At 40.7% G+C, this 26,268-nt stretch overlaps 1 protein-coding gene across 6 annotated transcripts in view; it reads right to left on the reverse strand.

The window, feature by feature from the left end:
- znf385c (zinc finger protein 385C) overlaps window positions 1-26,268 on the reverse strand; it is a 408,205-nt gene that overhangs the window by 26,381 nt on the left and 355,556 nt on the right. For all 6 annotated transcript variants that reach the window (XM_073071468.1, XM_073071471.1, XM_073071469.1 and 3 more), the window contains one exon: window positions 679-838. In XM_073071468.1, the coding sequence (XP_072927569.1) occupies window positions 679-838 (160 nt within the window). The remainder of the gene's footprint in view (window positions 1-678; window positions 839-26,268) is intronic.

Consider the following 26,268-nt stretch of genomic DNA (forward strand, 5'->3'; position numbering starts at 1 on the left):
TTATGTTGCTGAGGTCTAATTTGGAGTATTGTGTGCCGTTCTGGTCACCTACCTAGAGGAAAGATATCAATAAGATTGAAAGGGTGCAGAGAAAAATTGCAAGGACGTTGCTGGGACTTGAGGACCTGAGTTATAGGGAAAGATTGAATAGGTTAGAATTTTATTCCCTGGGGTGTAGGAGAATGAGGGGAGATTTGATATAGGTATACAAAATTATGAGGGTATAGATAGAGTCAATACAAGCAGGCTTTTCCCATTGAGGCTAGAACTAGAGGTCATGGGTTAAAGGTGAAAGGTGAAATGAGTAAATGGAACATGAGGGGGGACTTCTTCACTCAGAAGGTGGTGAGAGTGTGGAGCGAGCTGCCAGCAGAAGTGGTGGATACAGGGTCGATTTCAACATTTAAGAGGAATTTGGATAGGTACGTGGATGGGAGGGGTATGGAGGACTATGGTCCGGGTTCAGGTCGATGGGACTCGGCTTGTTTGGCATGGACTGGATGGTCTGAAGGGCCTGTTTCTGTACTGTAGTGTTCTATGACTCCTGTGTCTTATATTTCTCAACAATTTGTTTCCCAACCTGCAGAACACAACCTGCTCAATCTCTAAGTTTATGTAAAAGACTACAATGATCAGATGCTGAAAGCTACCCATATCTAAAAAAAAGGGGCGGTTAACCTGTTTTCTCTGGGTTGCTCATGGTATCGTCAAGGTTGGGAACGGACTGCGTTACGTTGTCCTCCTTGGCTGCTGCGGCTTTCTGCTTATTTTTCAGCGCCTCAAGTGCTTTGAGCTTCCGAGCATGTTTGTGACCCTTGTAGTGGGCTTCGGCCTGGTTCTGTAAAGTAATGAACCATTCAGTTAAGATCAAAATTCCTTGATCAGAAACCTTTCCTTTCCATGTAACCTTTGTATAAAGAAGTGTACAAACAATGGCATCATTTCAAGGTCAGAACTGCGATTAGGTAAATGAATGCATTGGTACCAAAATGCTGTAGAAAGGGCCCCATCAGAAAAAAAATCAAATACATTCTACTGAGATCATCCCCTTATCCACAGATGTGACACAATTGCAACCAACAGCGCTTCAGATTCAAATACACTCTGTAGGATTAACTCAGAATTCAAGGATATAGATTAGAAGGGTGACCATACCTTCTGTTTTTAATGGAACAGTCCCATATTGAAGCCATAATATGATGTACTGACTTTTTATTAAGTCACTTTTTATAAAATTGATCCTATACAAGTGAAAGTAGAATATCTGTAATTCACAAGAACATAGATAGACCTTAAGGTATAGGAGCAGAATTAGGTAATTTGACATATAGAGTCTGCACTGTCACTCAACCGTGGGAGTTTTTATTTCAACCTGATTCTCCTGCCTTCTCCCCATAACCCTTAACCTCCTGTCCAATCAAGAAACTATCAATCTCTGCTTTAAATACACCCAAAGACTTTGCCTCCACAGTTCTGTTTGGCAATGAATTCCACACATTCACCTCTCACTGGCTAAAGAAATTCCTCCCCACCTGAATTCTAAAGGAATGTCCCTTTATTCTGAGGCTGTGCCCCTGGATTCTAGACTCTCCTACTAATGGAAACATCCTCGCCATTTCCACTCTATCCAGGTCTTTCAGAATTCCATGTAAAAATAAAATCTTGCTTTGTTCACAGTAACCACACTCACCTTTATGATGTGCAGTAGTGACAAGTGTTGTCTTGAGAAATCACATGCATACTAGACTTGAACCCAGTTCAAGATGGCCACTGGTAGTCAGCCACATTCAATTAGCTTCTGCCTTAGCCATCCACCCTTAGAAAGTGGCTGGAAACATGCCTACACTTCCAACAATGAGAATATGGTGGGAGTATGGCAGGAATATTGTTGGGAACTAGGTGAGAGATTAGAGTGTTTTAGGAACAAAGCTAGGTGTGTGGAACAGAAGGTAATGGGAACAGACAAGACCAGCAGCGATCACTTAGAATTCGATGATACCATGGTCAGCTGCCCAATAATGGGCGGTTTCATGGTGTACTTTTACCTTACATAGCTTGGATGCACCAAACAAAAAGACCAGCGACATTCACACCAGAACTAGGGTTCCGATGACCAGGGAGAAAAACAAAATTCATGGAGTTTACTTCTTCGAAGGATTAAACACCCAACTTGCAATATGAATTTCTTCAACCGATCATGAAAAATCAACCCACTGAAAAGTTTATTGGACGTTATATGGACAACACCAAGACAAATGAGCAGGAGAAAAAACAATGCATGCTGAAAATTGCAGGTCAAACCCAGGGAAAAACTTGGTATTGGTTTTGGTTCTCACATTTTTCATAGTATCTACAAACAACAGCTGACTGTTTTCCACTTGACTTGAAGTGCTTTACTGTGAAGTTTATAAATACTTTCTCATTTATACTGTTTGTGTAGAAGAACCTCTACTGATTTGTGACCCCCCTGAATATTCTAAATTGCTAGAACAAGGCAGCATATGGTTCCTATCAGTGGGACCGGCACTAAACAGAATTTCGTTGATTCTGACAGAAGGCACTTTCTCTATAGCAAGAAAGGTGTCCAACACTATTGGAGAACATCTTTAATGGTTCTCGCTCCAAATTGTGACTTGCTGTTGCTAGTAAACAAACAGCACTCAATAAGAAGATGGCAGAGACCGTTGAGAGAAGGATTTGTCAGTGACTAAGGCTGCACTGCAAATCCATGGAGAGAACTTGGCAGAGGAGCTCAGAGAAAGGTTTGCCACGTCTGCAGTGTTTGGTTGAGGATGGGGCAAATAGTGATGGGGAGTTCTATAATGTAGTAGAGAATTTTTTTTTGTCAACCGCAGCAGAGGCAACTGGTCCTATCAGGCAACCCAGCTCCCAGTTGAATGAGGCTTTTCAATAATGAACACAGTCTAGTCATGTCTCAGTGCTTCTAACAATGAAGACTATTCTTTTAATGCAAGTACATTTTAACAAATGCTGCACAATCTGCTTTGAAAAACAGTTGAAAAATAAACAGGCATCATTGAAGGTTGTTTCAAGAGAAAAAGATGATCTACAGGATTGTAGATCCAGAGAAACAGCACAATGAAAAGAGGCCAGGGCCTTCTTAAGAGTAAGGACTATATAATTGTAAGTATGGTATTATATTTTATTTATTATTAATGTTCTAATATATTATAATTCTGATTATCAGTGCATTATTTACTGTTTGAAAGTTTGTGATTCAATAACTTTCTTTAATGTTGATGTGGGCCGTTAGAGTGGGCGCCATGGCAGTGTAGTGGTAAGCATGACACCAATACAGCTCAGGGCATCAGAATTTGGAGTCCAATTTTGTCGCCGCCTATAAGGAGTTTGTGCGTTCTCCCCGTGACCGTGTGTGTTTCCTCCGGTGCTTCGGTTTCCTCCCACAGTCCAACGATGTACCGATTAGTAGGTTAATTGGTCATTGTAAATCGTCCCATGATTAGGCTAGGGTTAAATAGGTGGGTCGCTGGGCATTGCGGCTTGTTGGGCCAGACTGGCCTGTACTGTGCTGTACCCCTGAATACATAAATATGTCCTCTTTACCTAATAGCAAAAGTTAATGTTGCCAATTAAGACAATGAAAAATGGTCACCCTAAAGATTCACATCCTGTGAATAGACAAATTTGCTGAGATCATTTGGAATTGGCTGGCACAGTGGTACAGCCTGTAGAGCTGCTACACCACAGCTGAAGCAACCCAGGTTTAATCCCAACCTCTAGCGATGTCTCTGTGGTGTTTACTTGTTCTCACTGTGACCATATGGGTTTCTTCTGGGTCTTCCAGTTTCCTCCCATTTCCCAAAAGTGTGCTGGTAGGTTAATTGGCAACCGTAAACTACCACCAGTGTGTAGGTGAGTGATGGAATCTGTTGATGGGAACGTGAGGAAAATGATGATTCGTCTAAGATTAATGTAAATGGGTATGGTGTGGATGCCTCTATGCTGTGTGACTCTGTGATTAGGACTTTATCATACTTGCTAAATTTGTAATAAGTATTAGTGAAAATCAAAAACCTTACTATAGATGCTGAAAATCTGAAACAAAAACAGAAAATGCTGGAAATACTCAATAAATCAGGCAGCATCTGTGGAGAGAGACACCAAAGTTAATAATTCAGGTTGCAGGAGCTTTTAAACACCTTGCTTAAAGGCAATATTGTTAAAGAGGTTGTTATTCATATTTTTGTGATAGAAGGTGTTTTTAATCCTTTCATAAATCACTAGAGTAAGACAAAGGGCAAATATGATATCATGTCACCAGAAGCTAAGCATTATCTAAGTCTCATGGGGAGATATCTGTTTCACTGAATTGAAATGAACTCTTTTGTTATTTTTGCTGTCTATAAAGAAGCTGATCCTAGTTGTTCTCACTCATACCCGAAAGCAGGAAGGTGGCGTATGCTTTTGAGTTACCAGAAAGCTCCTTTTGAAGTGGGCCGTTCCTCAGGATACACAATGGCCTCTTTCAGAAACTCCAACTTCGCAGAAAATGTTACACAATTCCAAATGGCCACATTTTGTTGATAAGGTTCCTGATTTATTTTAGTATTTAATTTCCTTCAGCCATTATGCTCATACCTAACTGAGCTCTGCATAATAACTCAGCACCTGAAGAGGCTGCTCTTGCAACAGAGCAAAAGGTTGACACACACAAGCATTAGCTGATGGCCTGGAATCCATAAGATCATAAGACACAGCAGAATTAGGCCATTCAGCCCATCGAGTCTGCTTCACCTCTCAACTCCATTTTCCTGCCTTCTCCCTGTAACCCCCGACATCCTTACTAAGCAAGAACCTATCAACCTCTGCTTTAAATATACCCAATGACCTGGCGTCCACAGCCGTCTGTGTTAGTGAATTCCATAGATTCACCACTCTCTGGTTAAAAAAACAATTCCTCCTTATCTCTGTTCTATTCTTAGGCTGAGTTATCTGGTCCTAGACTCTCCTACTATTGGAAACATCCTCTCCATGTCCACTCTGTATAAGCCTTTCACAATTCGGTAGGTTTCAATGAGATTCCCCCTTTATTCTTTTAACCCATATGTTAACCCTTTCATCCCCAGGATCATTTCCAGGAACCCAAGCATCTCTGGGTAACTACTGACTTGTCTTCCATCCTTACTTGTCCAAATACCCTACATGATCTACTCTGTTACTATCCCAGGAACTTCTGACTACAGTGAATCCCATTAAATCAGCCAGCAACCAGCAATTTTTTTGAGGCTAATCTCAAATTATAATTGATCATATTGATTGCGTTTCCTTACAATACAGGAGAAAGACATTTTGACCCATTGAGTCTACATTGGCACAGCAGAATATTCCAGATCCCCACTAATTTTCCCTGCAACCTTTTCTGCCCGCATTCCCATGATTCTATGGCCAATCAATGCACTAGGATTAATCTCCTGTGCTTAATTAATCTATCAATCTATATATGATTGAGGGAGATAACTAGAGCACCCAATGTAAAACTCATGCAGTCACAGGGAGAAGGCATCGGAGGTTGAGACTGAAACTGAGTGGCTGGGGCAGCTCTAGCTGCACTACTGTGTTAGTCTCCATAACATTCATCAAGTTAGAGGATTCATCGCTGATAAAGTATTCCTTCTGTAGAAAACTATCCTAATGTCTGGGCAGAATAGAGCTTAGTGGGAAGAATAATTACTCAAAAAGCACTGCTATATCCCAAGATGATAGCTGAAATCAGAGAGGATTGGAGATAGGAATTCGAGAAGACAGAGACTTACAAATCTGTCACACATATGGCGCAAGGGGAGGGGTGCAGACTACAGATGTTAGTGCAGTTTTGGAAAAGACCAGCCCATCATCACAGCATGTGGCTAGGGAGCTTTACTCAATGGGAAACTTAACTGCTGTGAGTGAGAGATATGCAGATGTATGGTGAATAGGAAATTTAATTAGCTAACGTGAGCTATCATTAATTAGATAAATTAGTTGTATCTTTACTGTTCGGCCTCCTTAAAAACTCTATGATTCCTGCTTAAAAAGACTGAGACAAGTGTAATTCACTAACGATCCTATTTTGTTGATAGTGCTATTATTCACATTTTTGGTTCTCATAATCTAACTGCTTTTTTTCCTGATGAGTTCAGTATATTTATTTGATTTGAACCTGATTTGCTGTATCTTGGATCTGACATTAATACAGAAAATCACTGTGTGTTGTTGACTTCCCAGTCTAGGAGGACAATCAGCCCATCGAGTCCATGCTGGCTCCTATCCCTCCATTTATTTCCCTGTCACTTGCTTTGCCTCACATGCTCATTTCCCCAATTCTCCCATTAGTGACCTAGACTTGGGGTAATTTACAGCAATCAAACAACCTAACTACCAGTCCGTCTTGGGATGCAGAAGAAATCAACAACATTCAGGGCAAAGCCATGTGGTCACAGGAAGAACGTGTGAACTCCACGTCGACAGGAGTCCAGATTTAACCAAGGTCACCGTGCTGTTTAATGTATGTTTATGTCCCTTCTGCTTTAAGTTGATAATACTTCAAATAAATCCTTCCTATCATTTGAGCAGTATCAATTTGTGTGCATTTTCTGCATAATAAAAGGAGTGGTCATTCAGCGAAAAAAAAACAGCTTCATCAACCCAATAAATCTTACTGAGAATATGTGTTGCTTAAAAATTCAGGATGCACAAAACATGACTGATACTGTCATTATAAACACAGCACACTGTGAACAGTGATACGAACACCTGGTAGTGAACTGACCAGCAGTGTTCTTGGAAAACGCTTTCAAAGGTAGCTCTGAATATTAACCAATGCACACAACGGGCAGATGATACACAAGTAACATCTGAAATGACATGTTTTATCACAGTGTGCTTTTGAATGCATTGCTCGGCTCTCAAGATGCTCTCAGAGTGCTGAAGTCAATGGGCATCAAAATTAAAGCACTCTGGTAGCGGGAGCTGCAGCTCACACAAAGGATGATGGCTGTGGCTACTGGACGTCAACCCAGGACATCACTGCAGCAGCAACAAGCAATCTGCAGGGCAATCTCAGTGGGCCGAACATCATCTGTTGAAATCCTACCTATCCGATGTGCAGACAGTTCCTTCCCTCCCCCACCACCCCAGATGCTGCTTGACCCACTGAGTTCCTCCAGCAGTTTGTTTGTTGCTCCAGATTCCAGCAACTGCATTCTCTCATGTCTCCATCTCTCCCTGAGCTCCTCAGGTCGGATTCTCAGCCCAACCATCTTCATCTGCTTCGTCACTGGCTTTCCTCTCATCACAACGTTAGAAATGGGAATGCTCATTGATAGTTAGATACTATTTAGCTCCATTTTAAACTCCTAATCACCTGAAGCAGTCCATGCCTCCATGTAGCAAGATTTAAACAACATTTAAGCATTGACTGATAAATGTCAAGTAACATTAGTATTACAAAATTGCCAGGCTGTGATCACCTCTGACGAGAGAGACTGGCCACTTACTCCTGACATTCAGTGGTTTACCATTGGACTCATGAATGTTATGTTTTGTAACTGCAAAACTGCATGTGTGTACATATACAGTCCCTATAAAAAGTATTTGCTCTCCCCCTTGGAAGTTTTCATGTTTTATTGTTTTACAACATTGAATCACAGTGGAGTTCATTTGGCTTTTCTGATGCTGATCAACAGAAAAAGAATCGTTCGTATCAAATTGAAAAAAAGATCTCTACAAAGTGATCTAAGTTAATTACAAATATAAAACACAAAATGATTGTGTAAGTATTCGCTCCCTTTAATATGACACACTGGTACTTCCAATTGGTTTTAAAAGCCACATAATTAGTTAAATGGAGATCTGTTTTTGGTGACCTGTATGCAGTCAAGGTGTTTCAACTGACTGTAGTAAAAATACACCTCGATCTGGAAGGTCCAATGGCTGGTGAGTCAGTATCCTGGCAAAAACTACTGATATAGCCAGCTATTTCTGCTTTCTTAAATCTTTTTTTACAGTCACCCAGTACTCACTGTTTATGAACCCCTGAATTTCATCCATCTTCTGCTTTTTTTTCTTAAATCAGCTGATTCTGTCCCTTCCTGAAGAAGCATGTGTTGCACATTTTTTTTTAACTTGAGCATCTTGCTGTGCTTCAACAGGTAGGTTTGTTTAAAGTTTGTTTAAAACTTCCCTGTCGCCACTGTTATGTTCTGTAACTCTAAAACATAAAACTAATTGGAAGAACAACATGGAGCCAGGAGATGCACGCCTTAGTTTCATTTTACTTCTAGCAAGGAGCACACTTGTGACGTGGTGGCATAATGACAAATGCCATTCACGTACTTTTACATTCAACTGATAATGAATTATTTAAACAAACAAAGAATGCTTAATCAAACAATATATTTACAATATTCCTCAAATGTTACTGAAATATTAAATGCACAACAGTGAACAGAAAATCATCTGGACCAGCCACAAAACTGCTGTGGCTACAAGAGAAGGTAGGAGTCTGAAGATTCAGTCACAAGTGACTCACCTCCTGACAGCCAAAGGCTTATCCACTATCTACAATGTACAAGTCTGGATCATGACAGAATCTCCACTGCTTGCCGGATGAACGGAGCTTCAGCTATACAAGAAGCTTGACACTGTCCAGGATAAAGCAGCTTACTTGCTCGGTGTCTCATTCACCATGGTCAAAATTCATTCTTTCTATGTCTGCTTCTCCACAGCTGCAGCATTAGACACTGCAAGCTGTCAGACACTCAATGGGCTGAAAGGCCTTCTTCTGCGCCATTTGAAATGAGAAATTAACAACTGTGGGGAAGAAAATCTGACAGTGTTTGGAAGTGTTCATGGTCAATGCTCTGATTTAACAAACAGTGCAGAGACACAGTCTGCACAAACTCCAACCAACTGAACTGGGTGGTAACAGCTCTGATGGGAATTGTCTGGAACCAGCCAAAGTCTTGTATTTCCACATTAAATCTGTGCACAAGTCCAAAATGGCCATCAGGATCATGATTTACAAATACCCATGAAGCAACTCAACCACCAAATGCAAATAATATTGAAAATGTTGACCTACACAATGGCAGCAGAAATAAAATGGGGGAACTTTAGATTTACCCATCCAAAGCCCAGGTGGGTTAAATTCAATTACCCTGATGTTCTGTGAAGTGTCAGAATGCTTGCATGAAGAAATTAAGAATGGTTGCTGTAACCACTAGGTTCATCACCACTTAACGTTACTTTATTAGATCTATTTCATTAGACTGAGGACATTCCAGTATTATCAGTGATAATATTCTATTACAGCTTTATAAATATATGTGTAATAGATGATGATGAGATATCCAACGTACAGCAATTAGCGATAAATGCATGCTCCGAGGCAGATGACATGGAATTCAATAAAATAATTAAGGATTAATTTGTGCTTGGTTGTATTGAGTTGGCCAATTAAGGGCCAATTAAGGACAGATTGATTAAGGGTAATAAATAGTTTCCCTGACCCACCTAGGATCCTAAACCAGCAATCTGCAGCTTCCTACAGTGATTAACTATTCCGATCGATACCCGGTGTTAGATCTTAATCCTACCAGATCTGTGTAAACCAAGTGGGTGGGCATTTAAACATGAACAAGTAATTTAATCACTCATGCCCTATTCATTTCTAACTGCTTTCAATTTTAACTCATTGACATGGGGGATGTTCAACTAAAGCAGGGAAGATGTTGTGTATTTTTGCCAGAGTTCTATTGTGCCAATGAATTGGCAAGGCAATTTTAACTGAAGCTTGACCTGTGGTAAAAGAGTGACTTGAGGCATAAGCAGGCCTTTATCTAGTCTGGAGTCCAGAGCTCATCTCTTGCTGCTATGAGCCTTGGCCTTCTCTGCCCTGGATTGTCCTCTGTTTGTTAGCCTGCAGTGTATTTTCGTTGTAACTGTAATACTTCATTCTGCTTTCTGTTTTCCTTTTTACTACCTCAACGCAGTTATGCATGAAATGATCTATTTGTATTGTATACAAACAAATGCTTTTCACTGTATTCTGACAATAATAAACCAAGCTCCAGGTAATTCAATCAAGGACCTACTATGTCACCAGAAAGTTATATTTGTGTCAGTGGTATCTCTAGGCTTATGCATAATTGATAAAGCAAACTGATTTTCCAACATGTCACTCACTAAGTTCCCACTTTGCATTTGATAAAAGCTCTTGAGCCCTCCAAGTCACTCACCATCCTGACTTGGAAACATATCACCTTTCCTTCATTGTCGCTGGGTCAAACATCATGGAGTTCCCTCCCTAACAGCACTGTGGGTGTCCCTACACCTCAGGGACTGCAGCAGCTCATCACACCTCCTCAAGGGCAACTAGGGATGGGCAATGAATGCTGGCTTAGCTGACCACACCCACATCCCGTAAATGAATAATTAAAAAAAAATCTCAAAATACAGCACGGTAACAAGCCTTTCCGGTGCAATGAGCCGGCACTGCCCATGTGGCCAATTAACCATATGTCTTTGGGACATGGGAGGAAACCAGAGCACCCAGAGGAAATCTACGCAGTCACAGGGAACACCTTGTTATCCCTCTCCACACCTTGTGGCGCATCGGGCAGCAACCTTACCATTTCTTTAGCAATTTGGAAAGCGTGCAAGGAGTTAGCCGGATTTGGATCCTGGACCATTCACCTCGAAGTCCAGTACTGATGCCACTACACCACCGGCCGGCACAGGGAGAACATACAAACTCCTTAAGACAGCAGCAGGGATTGAACCCTGGCTAACGGTTACACTAACAAGAAGCCCCACAGTGTTTCTTAGTGATCAAAAGTTGAGACCCATTCTTAATCATTTAGCATTCTACTGTGAAGTCGGTTAATAATTTGATAAGTTGTTCAAGTGGTAGTGTGGCTTACCGACCTGATTTGGAGCATGGATTGTCGGGGGCTGCACTATTTCCTGCAATTCCCCAGCTGGTAAATGATTCACGGGTCAATAAAAGGATTAGAAACAGGCGCACTATACACCCAGTGCTCATGAGTGTCCTTTACGTTCAATGACCTTCGAAGGGTTCTGATGAAACATCTTTGACCCAAAACATTCTCTCTCCACAAATATTGTTTGACCTGCTGAGCACTTACAGATGCCTTTAACTTTTTAATCCTCTATGTGGCTAGCCACATGTTCCTGAAATCACAGCTCGGAGGTCAGTCCAACTGCTCCGATTCTCCAGAAATTCCACAAGGTCAGGAATAAAGACTCAGTGAGCATTTTGCAGGCACATGAGATGATAAACTGCATAAAATATTTATTTAATGTAAATGGTTTCTGCAAGGTAGCTGAAACTTATTGTGTTACCAAAGTAAAATTCCTCGCTGATAAATGATGGATAACTGGGACTGCTGATCATAACTGGGGTTTTATGTTCACATCTGATTATAATGTGCCATAGTTAGAATGCGTTGTGATTTTAGTCATAACTTTTAAAGTGAAACTATCAATTAATTCCCCAAAACACCATTTCACAGATGTCGCTGTTTCCCTAAAGTGACACAAGATTCTAAAAACAGACTGCAAAGAATAGACATAATTTTATATGTAAAATTACATACACAATATGTTTGTGTACATGCTTGTGCGTGCTAGTCTTATTGCTTCCTGATTTTGCAACACCCTGATTTTAAAGTGCTTATCTGTTTTTTTTCATCTCCCTCTGGTAACCTCAGCCATGCCTAAAGCATCAACTTCCCCCAACTCCACAATTCTCTGTAACCCCTCTCTCCCTTCTGGCTTCTTGCAAATCCTCAAGTTTCTTTGATTAACGATGCTGGACTCCTTACTCTCCAAATTCGGGGATTTCTCTTCCTCAGCCTCTCCACTTCCCTCCCCTTTTCTCCCCATTTGTACGAGGATGTCTCCAGTCACCTGGTCTGTAGCTAGATGTTAAATGTTGTTCAGAAACTCATTCGTAAGGCCAGTGATGTTGTGGGGGTGGAACTGGACTCTCTGACGGTGGTGTCTGAAAAGAGGATGCTGTCCAAGTTGCATGCCATCTTGGACAATGTCTCCCATCCACTCCATAATGTACTGGTTAGGCACAGGAGTACATTCAGCCAGAGACTCATTCCACCGAGATGCAACACTGAGCGTCATAGGAAGTCATTCCTGCCTGTGGCCATCAAACTTTACAACTCCTCCCTCGGAGTGTCAGACACCCTGAGCCAATAGGCTGGTCCTGGACTTATTTCCACTTGGAATAACTTACATATTATTATTTAATTATTTATGGTTTTATATTGCTATATTTCTACACTATTCTAGGTTGGTGCGACTGTAACAAAACCCAATTTCCCTCGGGATCAATAAAGTATGTCTGTCTGTAAACCTTCTGAAAAGCACTCTGTTATACTAGACTGGATCCACAAACCCTACCACAGTTGTGCCAAGTGGTGACTGATGGGATGGTGAATGGATGTTTGGGGTTTAATATGCTTCTTTCACTACTTGTATTTGCCCTTTACATGCCCTTGGCATAGAGATTCAAGGTAATAAGAGCATCATTCTGGAATGATGCTCCTCTAATTTGAATGGTTATGGGACAGAAATACCCATGAGTATGTCACCTTTCTCAAGGAGACTTTGAAGAGTTATTTGTCCTTGAAGCTTTTCTCTGTTCCAGAAACCTCTTGCTGTGACCAAGCTCAGAGTAGAGTGCTTTTGTTTGTGAATCTGCTCTTGGTATTGTGGAAGACATGGACGAGGTGGTTAAGTGTGATATAAGCATTATACCAGGAACATTGTTTTGGGGGGGGGGGGCACAGACAAAAACTCCTTTACCATGGCAATAGATTAGGAGGAGTTCCAATGAAGAGTCTAGACATCAATTATTTGCTCCCTTGAATAGATGCCTCCTGACCTGCAGAGTTCCTCCAGCATTTTGTACATATTGCAATAGATTTTGAGGATCTTACGGAGATTTTGGTCATACCTCTCCAGTGGTTTGAGATGAAACTTCAGATAAGAATAAACAGATATCCTAGTGTCCTGAGATGGAAGGTTGAGGATGTAGTTTTTGACTTTGTAAGTTTGCTTTGGCTTTGATGATCTATGGTTCTGAGTTATTCTAATTCTTCTTAATTTTCAGCTCTTTGATGCAAAGGTTAAAATCTTCTCAATTCCAGCAATGCCTGGCTTTAACCAGGCAGGCAAGCAGCCAACAATTCATCATTCCTAAATGCAATGTTATTCACTGGAATTTCATTCAGACAAGGAGCATATTTACCAATCTTGATGAGGCACTCCCTGGACTTAGCTTAATATTCAGGGAAGTGTCGTAGTCCCCATATAACCATGTTAGACTGGCTGACATGCATGATTGGCTAATATACTGACTGAAGCAAATTCACTCCAGATGAGAAAAATAAGAAGGGAAGGATTAAGAGGATTATTTGAAAAGTTAAAAGGTCAGCTGGATGCTATTAAATGACCCCTGTTGGGAACAAAGCTCCTTCAAAGCTAATAGAGAATTAAGTTGGCAAAACAGTCCAGGAAGCTGCAGAAAATGAGAAGCAAGTTACCTGTATAATAACAGGGACTAAGAGGAGAAAATAACCTCATAATTTGATTACTCTAAAAACCCCAGCAAGAAAATAAAATGCAGGAAGAAATGACCCACAGTTGAGTGGGAGGATCACTTGGTACCTGCTATAGTGTGATTCTTAATCAGTGATACCTTAGTCGAAGCTGCATTGTTCTTGATGTGAACTCAGTCCATTGGGAGACACTTATAGGAAGTTATAACATTTTGATGAACCCACATGTCTTCTAAGTTTCAGGGCTAAATGTCCTATTGCATTGTTCCTTCTTGTCTGCAAGGAATGCAAGCTGCCAAATTGCAGAAGGCTCAGCTGCAATTTCCCGTCTACAACAGATGGAAAATTGGAGGGAGCAATTGTGAATATCTTGCAAATTGTGCATGTCAAACTGCCCTTATGCCATTTCTTGAATGATGCATTAACCATGTGTTTTGTATCAATTTGAGGTGACAGTTTATTTACACTCTTGCTAGATTTCAGGCAAATTAATCTGGAAAAATGGGATCAACTCCAAGGAAGTACACCGTCTTATTTTCACAAAAACAACTTTGTTACATTTGAGGGACTGAAGTGGCTCCTATAACTCTGATGGGTCCCAAAAAAATGATAAAAACGTATAAAATCTTGGGAATCAAAACAAAAATGAAGATTAAAAGATATTACGGATGCAGAAATCTGAAACAAAAACATAAAAGTTAATTGTGTTTTGCAAGAACCATCTGTGGAAAGAGAAACAGAGTTAACACTTCAAGTTTAATCAGATCAGGGGACCAATTCTGAAAAAAGTATCTTTGATCTGAAAGGTTCATTCTCTCCTTGATTCAGGAAGTATTTCCTTGACCTTTACTTTCTTGGAACTCTGTTGGTCCTGATATCCTTCTCCCATCAATTTCAATAATGGTGATGAACAGAACAAAAGTTGGGCTGGAAACACAGTCTGGAACGAGGAACTACCTCAAGACCCAACTGTAAGACTCTCTCTGCTTTGCCAGTATTGAAGGACATGTGCAGTTCCAAACAGGATCCAGAGATGACCTGGGAGATGAGGCATGAGTAGCAAATCAAAGTTCAAAGTTCAAACTAAAATTATTATCAAAGTGTATACATATCATCGTATACTACTCTGAGATTCATTTTCTTGCGAGCATTCACAGTGGAACAATAGAATCAATGAAACGCACAAAGACTGACAAACAACCAGTGTGTAAAGGAAGACAATCTGTACAAATACAAATCAAATAAATAAATAATATTGAGAACATGAGCTGTAGAGTCCTTGAAAGTGAGTCCATAGGTTGTGCAATCAGTTCAGAGCTGAGGTGAGTGAAGTTATCCATGACGGTTCAGGAGCCTGATGGTTGAAGGGTAATAAATTAAACCTTCCTCTGCTTGTGAATGCATTCAACTATGAACAAAAATCATCACATTCTGCCCTAGATATAATTCAACAGAAGTATCTGAGATAAAAGACAAATGGCTATAAATGTTGTTCTAGTTATGCACTATATAGTAACAGTAGCTTATTATACTTTTCATGGAAATGAATCCTGGAGGCAGAGTGAGAAGTGTAGTCACAACTTTAATGGGCATTTAATGATACTGACTGGGATGAATTTCTGGACATGCCTTCAACCTCAGATTCACTAAACTGGGTATGAGTTAGACAGCCTTTTGCTACAATATGAGTATTAAAATCACTTGCAGCACCTTCTGTGAAACAGCTTTGCTTTAGTCTCTATCTCTCTGAGAGATTTATATACACCAAACCCTCACTCCTGTCTTGGCTGTATCTGGACATTCTATTTCTTTGGTAATTCCTCCATTTTCTCACAAGCAATTTAACTTTCTCATTGGAGGTTTTTCTGACAAATGAGACAGCTTTTGCTACGTTTACTCTCTCCTGGATGCTTGATATCACATCAGCTATGGTATCAATATCTTTACCCTTTAACTTTGCTTCGCAGTGCGTCTATTAATAGATATCTTTAACTTATCTTTTTTTTACTAATATCCCTTGTTTTCCCCACATTTTTAACTGGGCTCAGCTGAGTAGCTTCTTAAATTCCTTGCATTATGACTATCATGAACATCCCCTCTATGGACTATGCCTACACTTCCTGCTGCCTCTGTAAAGCAACCAACAGACATTCTCTCTTCTCCTCTCTACCATTAGGCAGAAGATACAGAAGCCTGAAAGCACACACCACCAGACTCAAGGACAGCTTCCAGCCCATTGCTATCAGACTCTTGAATGGACCTCTTAGATGACAAAATGGTCTCTTGGCCTCACAATCTTCCTTGTTGTGACCTTGCACATTATCGTTTACCTGCACTGCACTTTTTCAGTAGCTTTCACATGTTACTCTGCATTGTTATTGTTTCACATTATTCTAACTCAATACACTGTGTAATGATGTGATCTGTATGAACAGTGTGCACGACAAGCTTTTCACTGTATACTGGTACATGTCGCCATTATAAACCAATACCAATACCACCAGGGTACATTTAGTTTTACACCTAGAAGATATGTTATTTTTTGGCCTAATATCAAATAACCTTTTGAGTAAATGTAAAATTTATAACCATAAAAAGAGCAAAAATAAAGGAATTCTGCACCTTGCAAATGTCAAACCAGCTTCTGCAAGAAGCAGGACAATTTTTCTCAGTGCAAGATAGAAATCATTAATGACTCTCACATCACATGTTGTCATTAAATTTACTACAGTTCAGTGAAACAGATTTCAGACACTCTTTACCCCATCACCCGTTTATTCTTTTAGCACTCCATTTCATCACATTTTATTAGAATTCCACAAAAATTCATTTGTGCCATTAAAATGCAAATTATACCAGCAAGTTTAACTGTGGAACCTCAATATGACAAAAATGAATTGAGTTGTAAAAGCCATTCTCACCGCATCATTGCTCCTGAAAGAGACTGGAGGAAATAATGTATGTGGGGAAGGGTTCAGGACGGCACTCTGCTTCACTCGCTCACCCTGATCTCTCCAAATATTGTGGCCACATAACAGAAAGTTTCAACGCAACCAAGGCGATGGTGTAGGGGGTTTTGGAGAGGTTCAGAGAAAAGTTAGCATTGATGGATAACTACATGGTAAAGAAAGACTTTTATTTATATTGCATTGTTTATGAACCTTTCAGGAAGCTTCACAACACTTTACTGCCAGTGAGATAACGTAGAACTCCAGAGAGTGTCTGTCACATTACAACAATACAGCTAACTTGGTAAATGGTAATTGGTTTATCGTTATCATGTGTACTGAGATACAGTGAAAAGCTTTTGTCTGCACACCATCCAGACAGATTATTCCAAACACAAGTACAAGGTAGAAGAAAAAGAAAAAAAAAGTGAAGAATATGTTGTTGTAGTTACAGAGAAAATGCAGTGCAGGTATGCAATAAGGCCAGGGCCACGATGAGATAGATTGAGATCAAAAGTTCCTTTTTATCATATGAGGTCCTTTTGAGAGTCTTTACAGCAACAGGATAGAAGCTGTCCTTGAGTCTGGTAGTACATGTTCTTAAACTTTCTTGATTGGTGGTGGGGTGGGGGGTGGGGGAGGAGAAAGAATGACCAATGATGGATCCTTGATTATGTTGGCTGCTTTCCCGAGGAGACCGGAAGTGCAGACATAGTTACATTTGGTGATGTTGCCTGATGACTAGTAGCCAGGATACCAGGCATAACTTCCCTGTTCTTTTCAAAACAATCTTGCGGACAGCTGTGCATACACCCGAGAGATAAATGGTTCTTAGTCTAAAGTGTTACTTCAGTTACAGGGTACCAGCAGTGTAGCAGTCCCACAGAATTTTACTAGAGTGTCAGCCTAGATGTTTATGTTCAAGCAATTAGAGTGAGACAAGAACTCAGAACCACCTGACAGAGATGGTAAGCATCACAAACTGCGCCATTTTGTGCTAATTTTGTATTTGTTTTTGCTTCAGTTTAAGAGGAAAGCTATAAAAACATAGAATCTCAACACCTGGGGCTAGAGATGAATGGGAAAACTTTAGAAATTTTCTTATTATTGCACAAATAGGCTTTAAATAAAAAATTTGGCTTATAGCATTAGTTGTTTGCCCAGAAGTGAAAAAATAACTGGACTGAAACATTTATGATCAAATGACTGATTTTTTTGCGAATGCCTTAATAGATTGCAATCTATAGTTTCTCAGGGCGAATTCTGTGGATGGATAAACATCCTTTACAGGTTTTTCAGAATGCTTACCAATGTTTCTGGCATTGTACAAGTTCATCATGAACTTGTCCCTCCCTAACTCAGGGTGGATCAAGAAATGATGAGCAAAATATTGCCTCAATCCTAAACTGATATTAGCCCAGCATAGACCTAACTCTGACAAAGAATATTAATACATTTTTCTTGTAAACACTATGTAACCCAAATACTTTTTCTCAATATATGTGTGAATACACTCTCAAATTCAATAATATAAATTGAACTATTAATAAAAAGCAGTGCCAAAACTCCATGGATGGCAAAACATTTGAAATCAATATTATTCAATTCTCATTGATCTGAATGACATAATGGGACAGTGATAGGGGAGGGTGCAGAAAGAACAGTGGTCAAAGGGAATCCAGCATTTGAAACTAGGCAAGGCACCTTCTGAAAGCTGGAAAGAAAATGAAGAAGTGTTAACCTTGCCTAAGGAAGTAGCCAGGTAAACATTTTAATTTAAAAAAAAAATTTGCAGTTGATTCAAAACTGATTTAGGGGCAGAAGCATAAGCAGACAGATTCAAAAGCACTTGCAAGAAATATTGTCATACAATTACTGTAATGTGATTAAGATCTTTGTAAAGGGACTTCATCAAGACCTGTGTGGATGTATGTTCGCCTTCAAGACCATACCAGACACACTCACACCAAAAGCCGTGGATAAACCAGGAGATTCATTATCTGCTGAGGGCTAGATCTGTGGCATTCAAGACCAGTGATCTAGAACTATACAAGAAGTCCAGGGTGGACTTGTGGAAGGCGACTTCAAGAGCAAAAAACCCCAATTCTGACTGAAGTTAGAGATGGAGTTAGATGCATGTCAGCTCTGATAGGGTTTGCAGACTATTACTTCCTACAAAGCAAAACCTAACATTATGAATGACTGTGACACGTCACTCCCAGATGAGCTCAACATCTTTTATTCATGCTTTGAATTGGAGAATAAAACTACATCTGTGCAAATGCCTGCAGCATCTGGTGACTCTGTGATCTCCGTCTTGGGGGCTGAAATCAGAACATCTTTCAAGAGGGTGAACCCTCGCAAGGCACCAAGCCCTGATGGTGTACCTGGTAGAGAATTGAAAACCTGTGCCAACCAACTGGCGTGAGTATTCAAGGACATCTTCAGTCTCTCACTGTTGCAGTCAGTGGTTACCATCTGCTTCAAAAGGGTGGCAATCATACCAGTTCCCAAGAAAAAGAGGGTGAGCTGCCTCAACAACTATTGCCCAGTCGCACTCACATCTACTGTGATGAAGTGTTTTGAGAGGTTGGTCATGGCTAGAATCAACTCCTGCCTAAGCAAGGACCTGGACCCACTGCAATTTGCCTATCACCACAGTAGGATGCAATCTCGCTAGTTCTCCACTGGGCCTTGGATCACCTGGACAATAGTAATACTTCAATCAAGCAGCTGTTTTTTGACTACAGCTCAGAATTCAACACAGTCATATCCTCAATTATAATCAAAAAGCTCCAAAACCTGGACATCTGTAGCTCCCTCTGCAACTGGATCCTTGACTTCCCCACGGGAGACCACAGTTAGAGCAGATTGGAAATAGCATCTTCTCCTCGCTGATGATCAATACTGGCACACCTCAAGGATGCATGCTTAGCCCACTGCTCTACTCCCTCTATACCCACCATGTGTGGCTAGGCCATCTACCATTTGACAACTACAAAACTATTGTTGGCAGAATTTCAGATGGTGACGAGGAGGGGTACAGGAATGAGACAGATCAGCTGGTTGAGTGGTATCGCAGCAACAACCTTGCACCCAACATTAGTAAGACCAAGGAATTAATTGTAGACTTCAGGAAGGGGAAGTTGAGGGAACACACACCAGTCCTCATCGAGGGATTAGCAGTGGAAAGGGTGAGCAGTTTCAAGTTCCTGGGTGTCAACATCTTTGAAGATCATCAGTAAGTAAAGGCTACCTCAGTAAATACAAATATAAATATATTTAAGACAAGGCTTGATAGATTTTTGCATAGTAGGGGAATTAAGAGTTACGGGGAAAAGGCAGGTAGGTGTAAGTGAGTCCATGGCCAGATCAGCCATGATCTTATTGAATGGCAGAGCAGGCTCGATGGGCCTAATGGCCTACTCTTGCTCCTATTTCTTATGTTCTTATCAATATCCTGGGCCCAACATATTGATACAATTGTAAAAGAAGGCACAATAGTGACCATATTTCATTAGGAGGTTAAGGAGGTTTGGTATGTCGCAAATATCTACAGATGTACCATGGAAAGCATTCAACTGACTGCAGCACTGTCTGGTATGGAGGGGCCACTGCACAGGATCAGAAAAAAAAGCTGCAAAACCCCATCAAGGGCACTAGCCTCCCCAGCATCGAGGACATCTTCAAAAGGCAAAACCACAAAAAGGTGGCAGCTATCATTAAGGACACCCATCACCCAGGACATGCCCTTTTCTCATCGCAACCATCAAGGAAGTGGTACAGGAACTTAAAGCACACACTCAGTGATTCAGGAACAGCTTCTTCCTCTTTACCATCAGATTTCTGAATGAACAATGAACCCATGAACACTACCTCAGTATTTTTCTGCTCTTTTTGCACTAAGTACTTAATTTAATTTTTATATACAGTATATTTCTTATTGTAATTTATAGTATTTTTATTATTGTGTATTGCAATGTAGTGCTGCCGGAAAACAACAAATTTCATGACATATGCCAGTGATACTAAATGTAATTCTGATTCAGAGAACGCCCAAGTAAGGATGTGGCATAACTGGTTGCATCACTGTCTGGTATGGAGGGGCCACTGCACAGGATCAGAAAAAGCTGCAGAGGCTTGCAAATTCAACCAGCCTTCATTATGGGCACTAGCCCCTAAAGTATCGAGGGCATCTTCAACAGGCAATGCCTCGAAGGCGGCATCATTCTTTAGGGACCCCCATCACCCAGGACATGCCCTCTTCTCTTTGCTACCATCAGGGAGGAGGTACAGGAGCCTGAAGGCATTCAACATTTTAGAAACAGCTTCTTCTCCTCTACTATGTGATTTCTAAATAGACAATGAACCAACCCATGAACACTACCTCACTATTTTTGCTTCCTTTTGCATTACTTATTTAATTTAATTTTAATATATATTTCTTATTGTAATTTAATGTACTGCTGCCACAACACAACAAATTTAATGACATATGCCAGTGATATTAAACCTGATTCTGATTCTAGCTTTTAGGAATTAAGAAGCTGAAGGTAAATTCTTTCTGAGAAGGGGCATTTTTATGGTGGCTTTCTATGGGGAGTAATTGCATTGTTAGTTAGCATGGGATCAAGAAGGAATGATGAAATATTGGTTTATCAGGAATGGACCAAGAGTTTGCCACAATGAGTAATTGGCTCATAGTCTCACAAAGAAGAGCGAAACACTCTTATTTGGTCTTGAGAATATCAAAATATGAGCCTGTAAATCTTGTTGTCCTGGCACTATATCATAGCACTGAAGTTTATTGTTAGTTATGTCAACTCATTGTGAATTGTAAACACCATAAAAAGGTTGCCAAGCAGTTTCATAGCCAAACTGTATATTAAAAATTCATTGTATCATTTTCCTCATTTGTAATGCTTGTTATAATGACATTGTGTTCATGAGCAATAAAATATGATGAAGTGTTGCTGAGGTCCACACATCATAGATGTTCTGGGATTTATCTGCAGTAAATGTTGGGTTTTATTGGCGTTCAAAAATCTGTCTTGCTGCAAGATGTTCCAAAGATGTACTTACATTAAACAGCAATGCTGAGAACCAATAGCCAAATCAAAGTTGGAATTAACTTGCTTTGTTGGCATTCTAAATGCACCAGAAGGAGCAGTGAAGATTCAGTGGAAAGGTTCTGGGATGAGGGAATTTGGCTACAAAGTTATGCTGGCAGAGCTGGGGTTATTCTCTTTGGGGTAAAGAAGGATGAAGGGAGACGTGATGGAGGCGGACAAAATCACGACTGTTTTCAACAGGGAAATGGAGTTTAAAGTCCCAAGTAAATTTATTATCAAAGTTCGTTTAAGTCACCATATACTATCTTGAGGTTCATTTTTTCCAGGCATTCACAGCAGAGCAAAGATTGCAATAGAATCAATGAAAAACTACACACAAAGACTGTCACACAACCAATGAGCAGAAGAAGTCAAACTGTGCAAATAAGTTAACTAAATAATACTGAGAATATAAGTTGTAGAGTCCTTGAAAGTGAGTCAGTTGGTTGTGGAATCTGTCCAGAGCTGACGTGAGGAACTTGTCTGTGCTGGTTTAGAAACCTGATGAGTAAAGGGTAATAATTGTTCCTGAACCTGGTGGTGTGGGACCTAAGGCTCCTGTATCTCCTTCCTGATGCCAGCAGCGAGAAGAGAGCATGGCCTGGAAGGTGGGGGGTCCTTTATGACAGAAGGAAGTTTGGTATGGGCCCCAAATTCTAAGAACTTTCTACAGGGGCACAATTGAGAGTATCCTGACTGGCTGCTATGGGAACTGTATCTCCCTTAATCGCAGGACTCTGCAGAGAGTGGTGCGGACAGCCCAGTGCATCTGTAGTTATGAACTTCCCATGATTCAGGACATTTACAAGGACAGGTGTGTAAAAAGGGCCCGTAGAATCATTGGGGACCCGAGTCATCCCAACCACAAACTGTTCCAGCTGCTACCATCCGGGAAGCAGTACTGCAGCATAAAAGCCAGGACCAACAGGCTCCGGGACAGCTTCTTCCACCAGGCCATCAGACTGATTAACTCATGCTGACTTGAGTGTACTCTATATTACATTGACTGTTCTATTTATTATAAATTACTATGATTGCACATTGCACATTTAAATGGAGACGTAACGTGAAGATTTTTACTCCTCATGTATGTGAAGGATGTAAGAAATAAAGTCAATTCAATTCAATTCTGTTCTTTTGTAGCAGTGCACCTTGTAGATGTGCACTCAGCGGTGGGGAGGGCTTCTCCTGTGATGGACTGGACCGTACCCACTACTTTTTGTAGGCTTTTCCGTTTTTGGGCATTGGTGCTTCCATGCCTGGAATACTCTCCATTATGCATTTGTAGGAGTTTGTCAATTCTTTAAATGACATGCTGAATCTGCACAAACCTCTAAAAGGCGTTGTTTGTGCTTTCTTTGTAATGGCAGTTATGTGCTGGTCCCTTTGATATAATAACGCCAAGGCATCTAAAGTTACTGACCCTTTTCACCTCTGATCCCCTAATGAGGACTGGCTCATGGATCCCCAGTTTCTTCTTGCTTCTTCAATCTGTTCATATTAATGGATGTTTGAGGACCAAATGATGTAGATGTACAGGTATAATGGCAGTTCAAAAGATCATTGAGTAGTAGAGTAAAACAGCCCGGTCCCTTGTCCCTCAACACCAGCTCCATTGCAAAGAAAGCCCAGCAGCGTCTCTACTTTCTGTGAAGGTTGAGGAAAGTCCATCTCCCACCCCCTCATCCTCATCACATTCTACAGGGGTTGTATTGAGAGCATCCTGAGCAGCTACATCACTGCCTGGTTCGGAAATTGCACCATCTTAGATCACAAGACCCTGCAGCGGATAGTGAGGTCAGCTGAGAAGATCATTGGGGTCTCTCTTCCCGCCATTATGGACATTTACACTACAGGCTGCATCCGCAAAGCAAACAGCATTATGAAGGACCCCACGCACCCCTCATACAAACTCTTCTCCCTCCTAACGTTTGGGAAAAGGCACCGAAGCATTCAGGCTCTCACGAGCAGACAATGTAACAGTTTCTTCCCCCAAGCTATCAGACTCCTCAATACCCAGAGCCTGGACTGATACCTTACTGCCCTATTGTCCTGTTTATTATTTATTGTAAAGGCACTGTTTTGTGCACTTTATGCAGTCCTGGGTAGGTCTGTAGTCTAGTGTAGTTTTTTTCTGTGTTGTTTTTTACGTAGTTCAGTCTAGTTTTTGTAACACCATGGTCCTGAAAAAACATTGTCTCATTTTTACTATGTACTGTAACAGCAGTTATGGTCAAAATGACAATAAAAGTGACTTGACTTGACTTGAGAAACATGCCTTACTTTGGCCTAACTCATCCATCCCTACTGATGTACCATCCTGAGTTAGTCCTTATTACCTGCATTTGGCCCATAGTCCTCTAAGTCCATGTACCTGTCTAAATGTCTTGTAAATGTTATAATTGTATTCACCTCTACCACTTCTTCTGGCAGCCCTTTGCATATACCCACTGCACTCTGCGTGAAAAAGACGTCCCTCATGTCTCCCACCTGATGATAAAGACTGACCATCCACTTTATCTGTGCCCCTGATGATCTTATACACCTCAATAAGGTCACCCCTCAGTCTCTTTCACTCCAAGGTAAACAGTCTCTCCTCATAACATAAATCATCGAGTCCCGGTAAAATCATTGTGAACCCTTTCTGCACCATCACTAGCTTACTCACATCCTTCCTGTAGTATGGCGACCTGAACTGCACACATTACAGCCTCACTAATGTCCTGTACAGCTGTAACATGACAACCCAACTTTTGTACTCAGTGCACTATAGTACAGAACAGATGTGAAAAAAACGCTTCCATACAGAGAGTGGTTATGACCTATAATCGATCAGGGCTTTCAGAAGAGCACTATATAGACACTTGGAAGGAAGTTGATTTGCAGAATTACAAACACAGCAATGGAATGATGGAAGGTAGGTCATTCTGGAATTTAGAGAAGGTAGACAATCTATTGAAAGGTCAGGGAATTAAGGGCTATGGAGACTGAGACAAAGAAGGCCTTGTACAGATTGCACTGAGTAATGGGAAAGGTGTGAGGGGCCTGATGGCTTACCCTCATTCCCATTTTCTTATGTTGTGCGTTGACTGGAATACTCTACAGAAAGACAATATGCATTTGATGGGCTGAATGACATCCTTCTCTGTTGCAAAGCTACTATAATCCTACAAAGGTCTGGTTAACCTTTTTAAACCTAAACTGGCCAAGTCATGCATGTCAGACGTGCATCATCTGATCCACGGATGCTGTAGAGCAGAGAGAAGCAAAGGAGAGAGAGGAATGGTAAGGGGAGGAAAGGAAGGTGGCAAATGATAAAAGTAAATGTAAATCAGAGGGTGAAAGATGGACTTTGCTTTGCACATAATCTTTAACAAGCAGATTAATGGGATTTTCTATGATCTACTGAAGAACTTAGCCACCCAGCTTTGTTCAATTAACTGAAAATCGTAAAACTGTATTCTGGAGACTGAAATAAAAACTGAAAATGTTCATCAGGTCTTTGGAGACAGTTTAATGTTTCGGGTCAATAATCCTTCATCAGGACAGATGACAAGTCAACGACTTGAACAGTCTAGAGGAGTTTTATACTGAATGAGTTAATTGTAACTATTTCCTTCATGATACAGTGTAATGGCATTTGAAATTTGATTCACCACAATGTTAGTTTTCATTCCACAATATGAAAGAGAAATGTAAAATTTAGAGTACATACAGTACATTTTGAGGTGGTGTGCTCACTTCTGGGTTCAAGCCCCACTCCTGAGAACTGAGCACAGAAATCTACGCTGTCACTTCACTGCGGTAGTGTTGGAAGCACCATTTTTAACGTGAGATATTAAGTCAAAGCCCCCTCAGGTATAGTTAGACCATTCAGTTTGTGATGGAGTAGGGTAATCCCTGGTGTTCTTTTATCTCCCACTCAACAATAAACAAATCCACATGAAGCAAAATTGCTGAGGGAAGTCAGACAGCACCTGTGAAAAGCAGGACAGTTAATGCTTGGGGTCTGATTTCCAGCATCTGTAGTTCATCTTTGATTTTCAAAACAAATGAGTTAACATCTGTGCTAACATCTGGAGTTAACATCTGTGTTCCGAGACCATTCAAAAGATCTCAGATGTGAAAGGTTATCTTGATTTCTCTTCCCACAGATTCTGCCTGAACTGTGATTGTTTCCTGCATTTTCTTTTTTATTTCAGATTTTCAATAAACTAACGAGTCTACTTCATTTGTATGAAGGGAAGTGCCATCAGCCATTTGAAGAGTGTACAGGAGTGCCAAACAGCACCAGGACAACCATTTGACATTACCTGACACAAATGGGTTTTAAAGCTCTTAGTAAGAGATGTACTTGGATTAAATTTTACTGAAAGAGTTTTGGGGGTAACCATCATTGCCTGATAGCCACAAGCAGAGTAGAAGAGATGGGAATCATCCCCTTTGAGATGGCTTGCACCATTTATCTGAAAAGGATCTGCTAATGCTCCTGAGCATCTGAGTGCATACACACTGTGGGTTGGCTCAAGTTTCTCTATGCTTTCATGATGACTCCTCCAATTTTCTGTACCTCCTATATATGGGAGGCTG

The sequence above is a fragment of the Hemitrygon akajei genome, chromosome 18, assembly GCF_048418815.1.
Source record: "Hemitrygon akajei chromosome 18, sHemAka1.3, whole genome shotgun sequence".
NCBI lineage: Eukaryota > Metazoa > Chordata > Chondrichthyes > Myliobatiformes > Dasyatidae > Hemitrygon > Hemitrygon akajei.